We start from the raw sequence: 18,466 nt of genomic DNA, 5'->3' as shown, positions 1-18,466 counted from the left end.
GATAAAAATTCACAATAAACTTAGAACACCTAGTGTCAACAAACAGCATAATAATAATAATACAATTTCATTACATACATGTTCAATAAAATCTAACAATTACACATTGCTCAAATTATCATTTCATCCTCTATGAATACTTATATTGAATAGTAGCATTTCTCACACAGAATCAGCTGTTGCTCATTTTTAAAATTTCTGGCTTCACATTAAATATGTTTTTGTCCATTAACTTGTTATATATTGTCATCCCTATATACTGTGGAGTCTGTGCATATAATATCAACTTGTGTGTGGGTAGCATGCAATTATTTTTATTTCTTATCTTATATGTGTTATTAAAATGATTCTCCACAAATAATTTTTGTCTGCTGAGTAAGAAGATTATAACTTCATAAATGTATATGGAGGGAACAGTAGGATTTGTAGTTTATGAAATAATGGGCATCAGTGCAGTGCTGTGCAGTACACGTGTATCTGACAAATTTCTTTTGCAGTGTCAGTATTTGAGATACACTACTTGAACTTCTCCACCCCAGAAAATTATACCATATCTAGTAACATTCAAAATAACTATGATAAACAAATTTTTGTGTACTCAAGTCAGTGGAATTTGCTGGTATTTGCATTGAAAATGCAACACTGCATAGTTTATTTGATGGAAAGTCGATGTGTGTATTCCAGCTAAAATTTTTGTCCACATTTAGTCCTACAAATTTGACCAAGTCAACTTCTTCCATAAATTGAATCTTTTGTTGTATTTTAAGTTCCACAGATTTAGAATGTTTGATTTTGAAATGAACCATATGGGTTTTTGCAATGATCAGTTTCAACCCATTTAACTGAAACCAGTTTTCTAAGGTTTCCAGTGCCCTTACAATGGAGCTAAAAATGTTTTATGTGTCATGATCTTCAAGTAAAACAGAAGTATTGTCTGCAAACAGAACTGGTGGGGAATTTATATTTATGGGTACGTCATTTATGTAGAATAGGAACAGGATAGGCCCAAAAATGGAGCCTTGAGGCACACTGTGTGATGCTGTACTTCATTTGGAATAATAATTCATTGCATCTGAAGTGACAGTTACCCTTTGTTTTCTGTTGTGTAAGTATGATGTGAGCCATTTACGAGCATTGTCCTTAATCCTGTATTTATCTAATTTCTTTATAAGCAAGTCACGGTTCACAGAGTCAGATACTCTTGTGAGATCACGTTGATACATGCACCTTTACTCCTCTGGTTCAATGATTTGTTTATCTTTACAGTAAAGTTATTCAAAACATCCAGAGTGCTTGTTCCTGATTGAAATCCAGATTAGTCTCTTATAATAATTTCATTTTTACAATAGAATTTTTGAACTGGTTTGCAGCTGTTTCCTCAAACACTTTCGACAGGACTGGAAGAATGTAAATAAGGCAATAGTTATCCATGTCTTCTCTTAACCCTTTCTTGAACAAAGGTCTAACTTTGGCATACTCCAAAATATCAGGAAAGCATCCCTGTTCAAAAGATTGGTTGAATATTTTAGTTAGGGGAGGTGCTATTAAGTCACACATAGTTTTAATCACTTTAGCAGGTATCCAAAGGCACAAAGCAGAGTTTTTATTTTTAATGATAATATAACATTTTCCACATCCTTTACTGTGACTTTTTTTTTTTAATCTGTAAGATACTCAGCTTCGTGGTGCAATCCAAAGATATTTACTTCACTCTGATATTCTGCTACATCACCTTCTGACTTTGCACATTTATGAAGAATTCTTTTAAACACTGTGATACTTGAGCTGGGTTTACAATAAAGATATCACCTAGACATTTCATTATTGCTAATTCTAACAACTATCTCTGATTGGACAACAGGCCACACTGCTTTTGTCTTACTTTTATGTTGTACAATGAACTTATTGTTTACCATTTGTTTGGCTGTCTTCATAACTTTTTTAAATATCGCTTTATACTCAGTAAAACATTTGTTTTTATTATATTTCAGTTCATTGTGAAGTTTCCTCTTCCTGGCACTAGAAATTTTTATACCCACAGTTCTCCATTTAAGTTTATTAGTCGTTTTGTTACGTGTGTTTCTAAATGGTAAAGTATCATTAAACATTTCAAGAAAGCTACTTAAAATTTTGTTAAAGTTACTATTACTCAGAATACAGATGTTGTAAGGCCATTAAACCTATCTTAACTTATTTCTAAATGTAACTGAATTTTTTTCATTGAAGTTCCTTTTCATATAGCTTTTGTTACATGAAATTCCTTTGTTAATATTTGGTAGTTCAGTAAATAATGCAGAGTGGTCAGGGATTCCTAAATCTATAAAAAAAATTCTGGTGTCACTGGGGTAAATTTTGTAGGTTAGAATCAGGACTGAGGCTCCTTGTTTTGAAAGAAGTTAAAATGACACTAGAGTTCCACAAAATGCTTAAGAATGCATGGAAAATTAAGGTTAGCTTTGCTCATCAGAATATTCGAGCTTCTTGTCTGTTTGGAAAATTTAGAGAGCTACTACATAAAGATAGGCATCCTATGCCTATCTTAACACAACATAACCACTGGGTTAGAAAATTTAAATATGTATGATAACACACTAACATCTTACTCATGAAGAACTAATAGGGGAAAAGGAGGAATTGTTACATATATTAATGCTGTGTTAAAAAACAATGAGACAAGTAGATTTTGCAGTGATCAGTAATAGAATTGTATTCTTCTGAATTAATATTGAGCAATAGTTCCCTTTTAATTGTAACTGTATGCATCATGTTCCAGGAGGAAAGGCCAGTACTCAGGGCTATGACAGGGATGATTATTCAAAGCAAGAAAGTCTGATAGACATGAACTCTAAAATGTGTGCTTTAAGTATCTTTGATATTATGTACAAGATAATTTCTACTGCAAGCTATTTGGTTTCCACATTTTGGGAGGAGGTAGTATGAACCAAAAATGGAAAAAAATTCTCCTCTAAACATGGACTCTAAAATGTATGACTTGAGATCTATGAGCAGTTGTTCAGTAGAAAAAATATGTTTCATAGTAACAAAGATGCATAAGTGCTCATAGCTCATATGGTAGGCATTTTAACAATACCACCTCGCAAAATACGGAAAGCAAAGAGCCTGCAACAGTGTAGATTTGTTTCACAGTTCGAGAAGTGCTCATAGCTCTCAATGTATGCATTTTAGAATGGATGTTCACCAGACTTTTTTGCTTTGAATTATCATTCATGTTACATCCATGAATATTGACTGTTTGTCTTGTGATACCATGTAGCCTACACATGGTGGTCAGAAACAATCTGAGAGGGTGTTGCAGGGTAGATTGTGCTTAGAAATAATCATAAAGCAAAAGATTTGATACACTGCACTGTTTACAAGTTAATCAGCACTGAAGTTAGCAAGTCAGACTGTTGCATGCACAAATTCAAGTGGCCTGCCATATACAGTCGGTGTCGGTTGTTCTCACAGCAATGGTGCATGAGACTGCTCAGCCTTTGGCTTGGATTCAATCCTTTCTACCATCCCATATCCAGTTTTTGTATTGCTCTCTTATTCAGTCTTAGGAACCCAAATGAAGAACACATTTGCCGACACCATCTCTGGTGGGCCAGTTGAATTTGCACAAGAAATTTCAATGCTAATTAATTAGAAAATGGTGTATCATAGTGAGTAATTTTCTTAACAATTATTTCTCAATACAGCCTAACCTGCAATGCCCTTACAAGCTTTACAGGATGTTCCTGTATATCCACACTGGGAAATTTTGAACTACTTATGATAATTATAGAGTCCTCCTTATTTGCTGGACAGCAGCAAGCTGTTGTGGTGATTTTCGTTTAGATTTTCAAAGGATTCTGATAAGAAAAATGGTCTTGAAATCTTATTTGCATCCTACAATTTGATCTCAGTAATTAACTTTGTAAAATGGGTGGATAAAGACAATAGGACCCTAATTGAAAATGATTTCTTTGATGAAGTTGAAAGCAAGAAACCATACTCAGTAACAAATAGTCTTCCTCGCCCTGTTAGTTAGGATATATAAAATAGTATCTTACAGTATAGTTACTCCTCAGTGGTAATCAGTTAGAATAATTAATGACTCTAGAACAAATGCTTTTAAGAATAGTTTACAAGGGTTGACTGGGACAAAATTTACAACTAACCAAATGCTGACTTAAAATTTAATCTGTTCCATGATACATTCATACTGTTATTTGAAGACACCTTCCTGCATAAGCTAATCAGAAATGGCATTAAACAGCCATGTAAAGAAACATGGATCACTAGAGGGATTAGAATATAATGTGAAAGGAAAAGGGAATTGATCAGTTGGCAAGTACAAGTAAAGGTCCTCCAGTAGTTGCACATTAAAAAAACTAATCAAAAGATTTGCTCCCATATACTAAGCCATGTATTATCTGAAATACGTAATGCATCACCAACTCAAGCCATTTTTCCACAGAGACTGAAATATGAAATTGTTGAACACCTCTATAGAAAAGGTGATAGGAAAGATATAAATAACTACTGACCTGTTCCACTACTGGCATCATTATCCAGCATTACTGAGAAGGTGATTTACCCTAGAATAGCATCCCATTCGAGCAACAAAAATATCCTACGTAAATCACAGCTTGGATTACAGAAGAGTTACTGTTCTGAGAATGCCATTTCTAAATTTTAATTTTACAAGCATTAAATAATGATATACCACTGATTGGTACTTTCTCTGACATATCTAAGGCATGTGACTCCATGAATCACAATATTCTCCTAGATAAACTGAAGTTTTGTGGAATTGATGTTATAGCCAACCAATGAATAACGTCATATCTAACCAAAAGAATGCAGAAAGTTGTACTTAGTAATTCAACCAATGTAGTCTGGGAACATTATTCTGGCTGGGAAGGAATTCTGTATGGGGTTCCCAAGTCTCAATCTTAGGTTCACTATTGTTCCTCATATATGTAAATAATTGTACAGCTAGTATATAACAAACAGAATTAGTTCTTTTTGCAGATGGCACTGGATTTTTAATTAGATTAGATTTACTTTCAATCCAACTGATCCATAGTGAGGAGGTCCTCCAGGATGTAGAACATGTCAGAAAAACAACAATACGTGACAAGTATTTACAACTAAAACAAATAAGTTAATGTACCATTCCACAGGTCCCAAGTGGAATGAACATCATTTATTAATGAACACTATAAGAAAGAGTCATTTTACAAATACTAATGCACTGAATTTAAAATAAAAAAGTTTTTTATTTATTTATAAGGTAATAAACGTGTAATACAACTACTATAATACAATGAACACATTACTGCACTGAAATTGTGCAGAAGTTATATTAGTTGGTTTCACTGAGAAATTCGCCAATGGAGTAGAAAGAGTTCGCCACCAATAAATCCTTTAGGCTTCTCTTAAACTGAATTTCATTGGTTGTTAAGCTTTTTTCGGCTGCTGGCAAGTTATTGAAAATGTGTGTTCCTGAATAATGCACACCTTTTTGTACAAGACTAAGTGACTTTAAATCCTTGTGAAGATTATTCTTATTTCTAGTATTGATTCCATGAATTGAGCTGTTGGTTTGAAAAAGTGATATATTTTTAATGACAAATTTCATTAAGGAATAAATATATTGGGAAGCAGTAGTTAGTAACCCTAGCTCCCTTAACAGGCTTCTGCAGGATGTTCTCGAGTTCACACCACATATAACTCTTACTGCACATTTTTGTGCCCGGAAAACATTAGCTTGGCTTGATGAATTATCCCAAAAAATAATTCCATATGACATTATGGAATGAAAGTTATGAAGACAGCCAAACAAATGGTAAACAATAAGTTCATTGTACAACATAAAAGTAAGACAAAAGCAGTGTGGCCTGTTGTCCAATCAGAGATAGTTGTTAGAGTTAGCAATAATGAAATATCTAGGGTCTAGGTGATATCTTTATTGTAAACCCAGCTCAAGTATCACAGTGTTTAAAAGAATTCTTCATAAATGCGCAAAGTCAGATGGTGATGTAGCAGAATATCAGAGTGAAGTAAATATCTTTGAATTGCACCACGAAGCTGAGTATCTTACAGATTTAAAAAAAAGTCGTAGTAAAGGATGTGGAAAATGTTATATTATCATTAAAAATAAAAACTCTGCTTTGTGCCTTTGGATACCTACTAAAGTGATTAAAACAATGTGTGACTAAAATATTCAACCAATCTTTTGAACAGGGATGCTTTCCTGATGTTTTGGAGTATGCCAAAGTTAGACCTCTGTTCAAGAAAGAGTCAAGAGAAGACATGGATAACTATTGCCTTACTTACATTACATATTATGCAAGATTTTTCGTTTTTATATCCCCTATGTCTGACACAATTTGCATTGCAAATAGAGATTTGTTAAGATGCTTCAGCAGTTCTGTGGTGTGCTCCTCCCAGTTGAATTTATTATGAAGCTGTAATCCCAAGAATTTAACACTGTCCACCTCTTCTATCTGCTTGTCATCGTATGTTAGGCATAGACTCATGGGACACCCCTTAAAAGTTCTGAACTGCATGTAGTGTGTTTTTTCAAAGTTTAGAGACAAAGAATTGGCTAGGAACCAGTGATTAATGTCCACAAATATTTTGTTAGCTGATCTTTCTAAGGCTACACTTGATTTGCTATTTATTGCACTGTTTGTATCATCAGCAAACAAAACGAACTTGGCATGTGGTAATGTTACTGATGAAAGGTCATTGATATACACAAGAAAAGGTAACAGCCCCAAAATGGAACCTTGTGGGACCCCACATGTAATTGGTTCCCAGTTGGATGACGCCTGATAGTTTGATATATGTCTCTTTCCTAATAACACCCTTTTTTCTGCCAGAGATATAAGATTTGAACCATTTTGCAGCATTTCCTGTTACACTATAATATTCTAATTTATTTAAAAGCATATTGTGATTTACACAGTCAAATGCCTTTGACAGATCACAAAATATACCAGTTGCCTGCAATTTTTTGTCTAATGAGTTAATCACATTTTCACTGTAAGTGTAGATAGCCTTCTCAATATCAGAACCCTTTAGAAATCCAAACTGTGACTTTGACAGTATGTTATTTGAGATAAGATGGTTATAAAGCTGATTGTGCATTACTTTTTCTAAAATTTTTGAGAGTGCTGGCAACAGTGAAATTGGACGGAAATTTGATGCTGTTTCTTTATCTCCCTTCTTAAACAGTGGCTTAACTTCAGCATATTTCAACCATTCAAGGAATATTCCACTGATAAACAACTGGTTACACAGATAGCTTAATATGTTACTTACCTCATAATCACATTTTGTAATGAACTTTGCTGATATTTCATCATATCCACTAGATGTTTTTGATTTTAAAGATTTTATGATGGACATTATTTCTGCTGGGGTAGTGAGGGTCAAATTCATATTATGGAAGTTACTTGAAATGTCTGGTCTGGTCTGAGGTATTCCATAGCAGCATCTACTGAACCTGACAACCCCATCTTTTCAGTAACAGTTATAAAATGTTTGTCAAAAAGTTCTGCAACACTATACACATCTGTCACCAATGTATCATTTACTCTTAATGCTATTTGTTCCTCTTCATGTCTGGTTCTACCGGTCTCCTCCTTCACTATATCCCATATTGTCTTTATTTTGTTATATGATATGACTATCTTTTCCTTGTAATATATTTTCTTTGATATCCATGTTACAAGCTTTAGTATTTTGCAGTATTTCTTGTAATGTGCTATAGCATCAACATCAGAACTGTTTCGGACTGACATATACAGTTTTCTTTTTGTTTTACAAGATACCCCTATTCCTTGAATAATCCATGGCTTCTTTGTAGACTTTGCTCTAACCTTGGTAAGTTTTGGGGGAAAATAGTGTTCGAATAAGGTAAGCACTTTATTAGCAAAAGTGTTATTTTTTCATTCATGCCATGAGCATTGTAAACATCAGTCCAGTGAATGTCTCTGAGGAGTGTCCTAAAATAAGCAATTTTTGGCTTATTGATTACCCTCTTGAACTCAGATTTAACAGATTTTATATCCTGATCAGTATTAACATTTAACAGAAGAAACTGCATGTCATGATCTGAGAAGCCATTGACTATTGGTTTCGTAATATAATTTTGTTCATTGGACTTTTCTATAAAGATATTATCAATGGCTGTTTGTGAGCAATTGGCTACCCTAGTGGGGAACTTTACAGTGGAAATTAAGTTGAATGATAGTGTTACTACCTCAAATAAGTTCTTATTGGGAGAGTCTTTAAGGAAATCTGCATTGAAATCAGCAACCACTATTTCTTTGTTTTTGGTTGTTAAATGGGCCAGTACAGCTTCAAGGTGGTTTACGAACAGATTAAAGCTACCTGCAGGTGCTCAATATACACTTAATATTATGAAGGATTTTTTGTGAAATTCTACATCTGTTGCACATGCTTCCATATGCTGTGCTAGGCAAAATTCGTGAATTTCTATGTTCTTAAATTTATGACAGTTCCTGATGAATGTGGCAACTCCTCCTTTCTCCATTTCTGATCTACAAAAGTGAGATGCTAAGCTATACCCTGTAACACTTAAAAGTTCTATACCAGTGGTCACATGATGTTCAGAGAGGCAGATTATGTCAGCGGGGTTTGAAGACTCTAATTCATCTATGCAGTCAGTTAATTCATTAATTTTATTTCTCAGTCCTCAAACATTTTGATGCAATAAAGATAGCTGACATTTCACATTGACTGAGTTAAAATTGGGTAGAGTTAAAATATCTGCTGACTGTTGAAAATTCTTAACCTATAGCTGTTTATGCTGATGTAATAAGCTAGAATTATGTTTTTTGGTTTCTTTCTCAAACTGAAGGTTTGTCTCAGTTATAACCTCTCTTAAAATTTGGTTTCTTTCTGTCCTCTCTACCCTAAAAAAGGGTCTTTTCTGAACCCTATAACCACTGGTATTTTACCACTCATGACAGTGCCTCCCTCCTTTAACTTTCCTGCTATTTACCCTTCCCAGCCAATTTACCCTTCCCCTTCCTGCTGAGGTGAAGGCCATGCCTAGTATAATCCCACCTATTGAGAGAATCAACAGGAACCACACCAATGTGTGACCCTGCACCTGATATAAGCAGCCGTTCCAGCTCCAAATTAACTCTCTTGACAGAAGAGTTCAAATGAGGTTGGTCATGGTGCCCAAGAACAGATACAAACTCAACACTAGTATGCTTCGATGCTGATACAATCTTTGCCAGGTCACACTCTATACTGTACCTAGGATCTCTGTCAATACTGTTTCCTGCCCCACCCACTATAACCACAGTGTCTTCCTTAGTGAAATCTTTGCAAAGTGATCCTAAATCCTCTGTCACCTGCTCCAGACCAGCACTAGGTTTTTTAAATTACACAAAATTCACAAAATTGGTGACCTGGTATTCTGATCCTAGTTCATCCTGCCAAAGTTGGCCAACACCTCTACCATGGGAACTACCATAAATCCAAGCATACATACAGCAACAGAAGAAATGGTAAATACTGTTCTTAAAAGTGTCATTGACAGGTTTTCTGTGAATGGTTTCATGCTGAGTTTTAAAAGAGTTACAATACATTCAATTTTGCTTATCTAGGGGTACTACACCAATGACAAATGTAACAAATGGTTAGGAAATAATAAATTGGGTGGAAACTTCAAAATTGTCAGGTGTCCATATTAATGAGAAAGTACACTGGAAAAAGAACATTTTGGAAATCCTAAAACAACTGAGTTCAGCCACATTTTCTCTTATAAACATTGCAAATCTTGGGGAGACATTTATCATTTTGCATATTTTGATTCATTAATATCATATGGAATAATATTCTTGGGTAGCTCATCTTTAAGAAAGGAAGTCTTCATTGCCCAAAACCATGATACAAGAAAAATATGTGGTGCTTACCCATGATCATTTTGAAGACATTTGTTTAAGGAGTTCAGCAATCTGACTACTGCTTCACAGGATATTTATTCTCTCATGAAGTTTGTTGTAAATAATCCACTGCAGCACAAAAGGAACAGTGATGTACGTAATGACAATACCAGAAGGAAAAATACAAACACTACTCCACATTATGGTTATCTTTTTCTTTTTTTCAAAAAGGTTTGCATAATGCTGTAACCAAAATTTTTGATCACTTTCCCAGTAATATAAAATATCTAACAGACAGCAAAGTAAAATTTGAAAACAAATTGAAAAAGTTTTTCATTGACAGCTCCTTCTATTCCGTAGAATAATTTCTATTCTTGTAATGTGTGAAAGGTGGCAGGTAGGAATGACAAACTCACATCTGTATATTAAAGAAAAAAGTATTACATATAAATAAAATAAAAAAAATATTAGCATGTAGACAAATTTACATCTAAATTTGTTATCTGAATGTAAACTGACTCATTTCACATCATTATGATTTATCCTGCAAATGATGCATGGAACATGAGACTAACTGCTTAAACAGCTATGTGTCTGACAGTTTTAGTTGCAAGGAGAATAGTGACAAACAGCAAAATAGTTTTGAGAGTTCTTGAAAAGTATTCGAGGTACACTTGCTACTTGTCAGTACTCATTATATACTCTGGCTTTCATGATTTGACACTGAATTATTTCATGTGCGTGTGTGGTGAGGCAGGACATGAATTTGGTTTTCAAAGATCATTATATTTTCTGGGAAGCAGGGGGTGGGGTGGGGGGGTGGGGGGGGTGGGGGGAGGAGGAGGTTTCAAATGCCCACTATGTGGCTATGTCCTTGACTGCATCAAGTGCCAGCAGAAGTGAGGTAGAGTCAGATTTTAGGAACACAGATTTTTCCTTATATCTTGTAACTGTTAAGTCCACATATCCCCTCTAGGAAACGTTCACCTGTTTTTAAGAAATCTAGATGCCTAATTGAGCTGACTGTCAGAGAAGAAGAAACAGTTAAAAGTTTGATATTTCAATGTTGATCTTTTACAAGACACAGACAAGAACAATTAACTGGAATCATTATGTGGGTATTTCAATATAATTTCAGTGGTTAATTCTCCAACTCTGTGTAGCAAGCTAGTAGGGCTCTGACTGATAATATTTTTTTCCCAGTTTTTAGTGGACTATCTGATAATTTTGCACAATTTATGTAAATAAACAGTAGACCTTATACTCCTAAGGCAGGTTCATGCAAGGTACTGTGCCTCATTAATGAAAACAGGATACATTTTTTTTATTTAATAAAATTGCAGCCAAATAGCCATATACAGTTACTTTGCTTAACATTTTACGTTTACCTTTACATTTTACATTTTTACATATTCATTTATCAATTTCACTCTTTTACTATACAGTTCTATGTGGTATCGTTCACAGGTTTTATTCCACAGTTCACATACACCTGTTGTGGTTGGGTCATGATAAGTTTTGTTTTTGCAAATTAGATGATGAAAGCCATGAATAGAAAGTCTAATTACAACATGTCGCAGCTCAAAGGTTGGTGCTGTCCATGAGCGGTTCGTCATTGTTTCAGTGCCATAGAACTCCGGCCATACTTTTTCTCGTTTGTCCTCCATGATCTTCAGTTGCTTTCTGGAAGCCCTGGTGTGTGGCATCATATATCGAATTTTGATGTCTTCAATTAGGAATGTCTCTCTTGCTAGCAGGTACACTAGTCTAGATCTTGTTGTCTTTGAGAGACCTAGTGCTCTTTTTAGATAAGTCAATTTTACCTTTTCTAGTATTTCTAGATTTTTTTCTGTCAGGTGGTCCCATATAACCTCCATCCCATAGGCCAGGATTGGCAAGATTTGTGCATTGAATAATTTCATGGCTGTTTCTAGACTGAGTAGGGGGATGTTTTTGATGTCCTGTATTGTTATTATTGCTTGGGCTGCACGTTCTGTTGTATGTTTTGTGAAGCATTTGGCTGTTGGTTGAAATGTCACCCCTAGGTATTTACAGTCTGATGAGATTTTTATTTTTTGTCCTCTGATGTTGATTTCTGCATTCCTGAGTGTTTTGCCTCCTTTTCTGAAAATCGGCATTTCTGTCTTTGTTATGTTTATGTGTAGTTTGTGTTCACTGCACCATTTGTCTATCTTCTCAATTATTTTCTGCAGCTTCTGTATATCTGTTGAACAATACGGTTATGTTGTCAATGTATGCATGTACATATAAATCTTCTTCATTTTCTCCAATTCGGAGTACTTCTTCAGTGGCAACAATGTACAGCAAAGGGCTCATTGGGTCACCCTGTAAGACTCCGTTTGATTCCAGAATGAGGTTCGAAAAAGAGACGTTGTCTGATATTGTGATTAAGTTGTATTCAAGGATTGACTTGATTATTCTTGGCCATATGCTATCTTCTCCCATTGTGTTTTCCAGTTTTTGAACTATGACGTCTTTTTCCAGTAGGTCAAAGGCTTTGGTAGAGTCTATGAACACTGTGTAGAACATTTATTTCTTTTGTAGCACTTCATTGACGTTGTTTAAAGGAAGCCTGACTGCTGTAAGTGTTGATCTAGCAGATCTGATACCCATTTGTCGTTCTGGGAGATGACTGTCCACAGAAGCTTTGATTTTTTGTGTAATTATCTTTGAAAACATCTTGAACTGAGCATTTTTCAGGGCTATGCTTCTGTACTTGTTTGGATCTGTTGGGTCTCCTCTACCTTTGTAGAGAACTTTTATTGTCGAGTGTCTCCATTGTGTGAATTCTTCAAAGTTCTAGGCATTTGTTAAATAGTTTGATCCATACGTGTTGGAGGGCCTCTTTCGCATCTTTTATATGTTCATTATATATATTATCAGGTCCTGCTGCTTTCTTGTTCTTTAGAGTGCTTTTATTACTCCTTTTACATCTTCTTCATTTAGAGGTTCCCATACATGGTCTTTTTCCTTAGTTTGATGTTGTTTCTCTTTCTTTGGGTGTGTTTTGATTCCTCGTTTGATCAGTATCTTACTGAAGTGGTCTTCCCATTCCTTCATGTCTATATTTGGTGTATGAGCCAGTTTTCTTGGTCTTGCTGCTATGTATGGGTCTTTCTCTGCTTCATCCGCCTCTCTTTTTGCCTCTCTTTCTATGTATTCTTTTTTCTTCTCTTCTATTAGTTTTTTGTAGATTCTCCTCTCTTCTGCATGCAGTTTGTCTGTTTCCTCGTCGTGCTGGTTTCTTAATGTGTGGAGCGTTCTTAGAACAGTGTTCCTTTTGCTGTAGCATTCAGCATCAAACCATCTTTTTGCCGTCCTTGTTTTTGGGGTTGTTTGTATCACCGAATTTTTCAGGAGGTCTTCTATTTCGTCTGTTGCTTTTTCAAGGTCTCCTTCCTCTATTAAAGTTTCTATTTGTGTTATTTGTTCTTACTGGTTTGTTAATTTTTCTATATCTATTTTTCTTTGTGTGATTTGGTGGGTCTTTCTTGCTGGCGGTGACATGACGTTATTTATTTTTATCTTCATTGGAATGTGCTTTTGTATAGGAGTAATGGAGTCATGCCACATCGGTTGAATACTTCCTTTTATTTCTCCTCTTGTTAATGCGATATCAATGGTGCTTTTCCCATTGTGGCATATGTATGTAGGTATCTGTCTATCGTTCAGTAGGGTGAAACCATGTTCTTCTAGGGTTTCAATGACTATTTTTGTTTTATAGTTCTCCGTGTCTAGTCTGCAATAGTAGTGGGTTTGCTGTCACAATGTTTGATGAGTGTGACTATTTCGTCAATTATTTCTACAGCATTTGTGTGTGGTTTAGAATAGGCTGTAATTATATTTATTTGTGTCAACCAGTGTTTCAGTAGGATAGATATTGCTCCCATGGGTCGTCCTCTTTCTCCCTTCTTTGCCATTAGGTGATAATTGTAGAAATCTTTATGTTGCCAGTTGTCTATCAGGAACGTTTCTGTTAGAATTGCAAGATCCGAGTTTTGCAGAATGTCTGTTGGTGTTCGGTTAAGAGCACTTTTTATTCCCTCTGAATTCCACAAGACTGCTTTTATTTCTTGCTCTTATGGTTTTCTTCTTAGCTTAGTTGAGCTTTGCTCCCTCTTCCATTAATCGTCTTGGGAAATGAAATCGATGTACTTTTATGTGTTCTGGCCAGAATTCTGGTTCTTGTGTGATTTGTAGCTTTTCAAATTTAATGTTTTAAGATTAAGTTAAAAGAAGTGGTGTGGGGTGAGGTATATAGGGAAAGAGATCCTGATATCAAATTCAATAAATTCCATGGTAAATTTTTGTCAATATTTCCTTGAAAAATTAGCCAGAAAGAAACCATTAAAGAAAACAAGGAAACTAAAATCTCATGTAAGAGGAAGAGGAAAATTTATATAAAGGTCAGAATAAATTAAGATTTGACATTACTTGCATACTACAAAAGTACTGTTATATTTTTGGGAAAGTCATTAAATTTACAGATTGATGCACATCCTGACAGAAATTAATAATACCAATAATAAAATGAAAACTATATGGGATATTGTCAAATGGGAGTCAGTGAACAAAATACTGTAACAATTATATTAAATCACAATGTTGTGACTGATAATTCACAAGCTGCAAGTACTTTTAACAATCATTTTCTGAATGTAACAGCAAAAGTAATATTAAATAGTTCAGATGAAGTAGTAAGAGAGTATACTGAAGATGTCATTCCACAAAGCTTTAAGCAACTAGAAGTAGCTATAGTAGCCTTCAATGAAATTAATAAAATTATAAAAATTCTTAGAAACAAAAGCTCTGCGGTGTTGATGGAATTTAAAACAGAATTCTGAGAAGTTGTTCCAACTTAATGAATAATGTCTGTAGTGATAATGCAATGCATCACTGGCACAGAGAATTTTTCTAGACAGGACAAAATATTTAATTGCTAAGTCTCTTAATAAGAAAAGTGACAGATAATAAATAAATATTGCCCAATTTTCTTACTGAAATCTTTTTCCAGAATATTTAAAAAAGTAATGTACTTCAGAGTTGTCTCACATTTAAGTAGAAACAATGTACTTAACACATCACAGTTTGGAATCCATAATGATTACTCATCTGAGAATTCCATTTATACTTTCACTCACCATATATTACAACCCTTAAATAAAACAGTATCACCAGTTGATATTTTTTGTGATCTTTCCAAGGCATTTAATTGTGTAGATCATGTTACTCTATCAGAATAGCTCATGTTTTATGGAATTTATGAATTTACGCACAACTGGTTTGAATCATACATAACAAACAGAATGCGAAAAGTTGTGCTGCATAATTTAAACAATGTTGAAAGGAGGTAAAATTTTAGTGACAGGGGAGAAATGACAAAGGCAGTCCCACAGGATTCAATTTCAGGTTCACTCCTGTTACTTAAATATGTAAATATGTGAATGATCATCCACTTAACATTCATCAAGTATATCTGGAACTTTTCGAAGATGATCCTAGTGTTACAATAAATTCCATTGAAATTGAAGCTTTCAGTATGTGGTGCTCTATAGAATAATATTGAAGATTAGATGGGTAGATCACATAACTAATGGGGAGGTACTGAATAGAACTGGGAAGACAATAAATTTGTGGCACAATTTGACCAAAAGAAGGGATCAGTTGATAGAACACATTCTGAGACATCAAGGGATCACCAAATCACCAAGTTAGTATTGGAGGGAAGTGTGTGAGGGGGGGGGAGGGGGGGGAAGTGGGGGTAGAAATCATAGAGGGAAACCAAGATGTGATAACAGTAAGCAGATCCAGAAGGATGTAGGTTGCAGTAGTTATTCAGAGATGAAGAGTCTCACACAGGATAGAGTGGCATGGAGACCTGCATCAAAACAATCTTTGGACTGAAGACCACAACACAGACGGATATCAACAGAAGAGATTGTTAATGACGTTTTACAGAGAGTTATTAAGTGGTTCTCTGAAAATGGACTCTCCCTGAATTTTGAGAAAATACACTATATTCAATTCTGTTCAACAAATGGTCATACCAACAACTGATGTAGCACATGAACAGGAATCAGTAGAGACCTGGGAGAAGAATGTTACTGAACTTCTCAGACAATTAAGGTCAGATACTTTGCTCTTCATGTAACTGCTAGTCTTGTAAACAAATGAAACAACCTTCTGACATATTTTGCCTATTTCCACTCAGTAGTGTGTTATGGAATAATTTTCTGAGGTAACTCATCACTTAGAAAGTACTGATTGCACAAATGTGTGCAATAAGAATAATATGAGATTTTCATCTCTTCAAGGAGCTGGGCATTTTAATGTGCCATTACAATACACATATGCGGTAACAAAATTTGTCATAAGTAACTGGTCCCAATTTGAGAAGAATAATGATATTTATACCTTCAACACAGGAGAAAAAAAATGAGGTTCATTACCCAATATTAAAGCTGTCAGTGTCTCAGAAAGGAGTGCAATATGCAGCAACGAAGTTTTGGTCATTTTACCAATACCATAAAATGTCTGACAGGTTGCAAAGCAAGTTTTAAACCTAACCCAAAATCAGTTCCCCTGGACACCTCCTTCTAGCCCATAAATGAATTTCTGTTTAAAAATATGTAGCCTGTTAGAAAAATAAAGTAAAATACCAAATAGTTTCTAAGTGTAGAGGCATGATGATCACTAAAAAAAATGGTTCAAATGGCTCTGAGCACTATGGGACTCAACTGCTGTGGTCATAAGTCCCCTAGAACTTAGAACTACTTAAACCTAACTAACCTAAGGACATCACACACATCCATGCCCGAGGCAGGATTCGAACCCGCGACCGTAGCGGTCGTGCGGTTCCAGACTGTAGCGCCTTTAACCGCTCGGCCACTCCGGCCGGCGATGATCATTAAAAAATTATCTCTGAATAAAAGATTTAATTACTAAATAATTAGTAACATTTTAATCTTCATTTTTCTTATCATTGTCTATAACCTTATTTCTTTTCAGGTTTTGCATCTGGACCTATAGTGCTGAGATTTCATAGTGATGATGTTACAGAGCCTGAAAAAGAAACGGGATTTTACATTACTTACAAGCAACTAGGAACAGGTTGCATGCGGTCCCTAAAATAAACATTCTGCTCAACAATTACAAAGAAAATTTATGTATTTATTTATTGTATTTATATAAGAGTAAGGTGTATTGAAAATCTCTAACAAAATCCACAGAGCAGATACTCATCAAAGTAATAGTTAACTAGATATTATAAATAAGAGTCATATGTCAGAAACACTAAAGGCCTGTACTTTGACCCATAACATTAGACAAAAATAACAAGAAAATGATGAATTAGACTGCCTAATTTAGTGTATGTGATTTCCTTGCTGCCAATCATTAGAATTCATTAAATTGCAAGCTAAACTTGGATGATGAACCAGAGTTGTCATCAAAACATAACAAGATATAATATAGCAGTACTCTACTAGAGATGACTGCTATTTTTGTCAAATGTTTCGAACATTAAGGTACAGCTGGATTATGAGATTCATGGTTGTATGGTGCAGTGGTGCTGAAGGTCAAATATATAGAGACTTTATGAAGTACTCTTATTAAGCTGCATAACCTATGAACAGCTTCACAAAAATGTCATATTCACCTGGTAATCATTGCTGCTTCCAGTATCCTGCACTTGGAAATTCACACACCATAAGCTCATTCTGCTGATTTTTAACCTGTCGGTAATGTATGTTGTTAGCTTAGGGCACACAAGATTACAGTTATCAGCAGAGATAATGTATAATTGAATATTTTGTGTTCATTTGTTGGTTACCAACTGTGTAGGATTCCATTATTGTTCTGGTGTAACCACAAGCGCTGGAACAAAGATGAAGAATGCAAGAGAAGAGAAGGCTGTGAAACGACATTGGCCAATAGTGCACTGACCAGGACATCACCACAATTGGAGCAGCATCCAGCCAAAGTGAATATAAGCACCACTCATGCCAGCCTTGGCCAGATATTAGTGGACAGTATTAGCACGGCCTAGCAAAAAGTGCTACAGTATCAGTTATTAGTAATCCACATCCATTGCTTGTTTGGACATTGTCTATGGCAAGGAGCATTACTGTTTGCATGTTGACCATCACTTGTGATACTTGTTCTAACTACAAAGTTAAGTATTGTCAATCTGCGTTATTGAGATAAAACTATTTATGTTATTTGCTTGAATTGTTGTATAGCATTCCAAGAACGCAGCATACATTTAGGCACCCTATATGAGACGAGTGGACAGGACTCCACACTTATGTAGTTCAAAATACAAAGTAGAGCTTGATGAAGAGGTAATCATAATATCTGGCAATGGAATAAATAGTAGTATCCTGCTGAATGAACCATGCTCACACAAACATTTTGCAGTTCCCTGTTACAATTTTTCCCTATGCTCATCAGTGTCATTTGGTAACCTATTCATTCTACACACAAAATGGCTTGTAGGACAATTTAAAAAAGTAAGCTTTAATGAT

General features: G+C 35.0%; 1 protein-coding gene across 2 annotated transcripts in view; it reads left to right on the top strand.

The window, feature by feature from the left end:
* Nucleotides 1-18,263, top strand: part of LOC124555782 — a 366,970-nt gene extending 348,707 nt beyond the window's left edge. Inside the window, exon 7 of one of the 2 annotated variants that reach the window (XM_047129836.1) lies at nt 16,950-18,263. In XM_047129836.1, coding sequence (XP_046985792.1) covers nt 16,950-17,074 — 125 coding nt within the window. In that variant the 3' untranslated portion in view covers nt 17,075-18,263. The remainder of the gene's footprint in view (nt 1-16,949) is intronic. The other variant, XM_047129835.1, reaches the window with a different exon arrangement.
* Nucleotides 18,264-18,466: the final 203 nt, after the last annotated feature.

This window comes from Schistocerca americana, chromosome X (genome assembly GCF_021461395.2).
Source record: "Schistocerca americana isolate TAMUIC-IGC-003095 chromosome X, iqSchAmer2.1, whole genome shotgun sequence".
In the NCBI taxonomy this organism is placed as follows: domain Eukaryota; kingdom Metazoa; phylum Arthropoda; class Insecta; order Orthoptera; family Acrididae; genus Schistocerca; species Schistocerca americana.
This window is presented reverse-complemented; position numbering and strand designations above follow the sequence as displayed.